Source organism: Antrostomus carolinensis, unplaced genomic scaffold (genome assembly GCF_000700745.2).
Source record: "Antrostomus carolinensis isolate BGI_N321 unplaced genomic scaffold, ASM70074v2 scaffold20077, whole genome shotgun sequence".
Taxonomy (NCBI): Eukaryota; Metazoa; Chordata; class Aves; order Caprimulgiformes; family Caprimulgidae; genus Antrostomus; species Antrostomus carolinensis.
In genome coordinates this window covers 1-556 of record NW_010325573.1, presented here as the reverse complement: position 1 = coordinate 556, position 556 = coordinate 1, and the positions used below count along the sequence as shown (strand labels likewise).

The following is a 556-nucleotide window of genomic DNA, read 5'->3' as shown; positions in this document are numbered from 1 at the left end:
AAAAAAAAAAAAGAAGAAACACCTAATCCTCCCTCCACTCCCTTCCCTACTCCACAAAAAGTCAAGCTTAAATGTCACGCCAAACCAAGCTTAGAACGTGGTGGCTGTTAGTGCTGGTTCCTAAGCCCGGAACACGCGGCTCCGAGCAGCCACGTGGGACAGAGGGACGTGTCCCGCTGCGAGGGACATGCAGCCGTGACTCCCTTCCCCGGGCTGCAGGTCTGGCGGTGGCAGGTGACACATGACCTGTTGGAAATGGAGCTCCTGTCTTTAGAGCTGCAGAGAAACGGCAGTAAAAAAAAATCCTTCTTCTGAGCATTGCCTTAAAAGCTGGTGGATTGCTGTTTGGGGTGGGATAACCACTGCTTGGGGGAGCGATGGGCAGCGGGGGGTCCCACACCCCGGGCAGGCTGTGGGGCGGTGGGCACCCATCTCCCCAGTGTGGCTCCCCCCTTCACTGTCCCTTGTGTTTTCTCCACGCAGATCAGAGCGAAGGATTTCATTGCAGGGAGGAGTGCCGCATCCTGGGCCACTCGGACAGGTGCTGGATGCCCCG

General features: G+C 57.4%; 1 protein-coding gene across 1 annotated transcript in view; it reads left to right on the top strand.

The window, feature by feature from the left end:
- The window catches only part of LOC104527536 (protocadherin-19-like), a gene marked incomplete at both ends in the record, with an annotated part of 55,981 nt that extends 55,431 nt beyond the window's left edge, over positions 1-550 (top strand). The window contains 1 exon segment of the mRNA XM_029085793.1: positions 484-550. Coding sequence (XP_028941626.1) covers positions 484-550 — 67 coding nt within the window.
- Between the last annotated feature and the right edge of the window lie 6 nt (positions 551-556).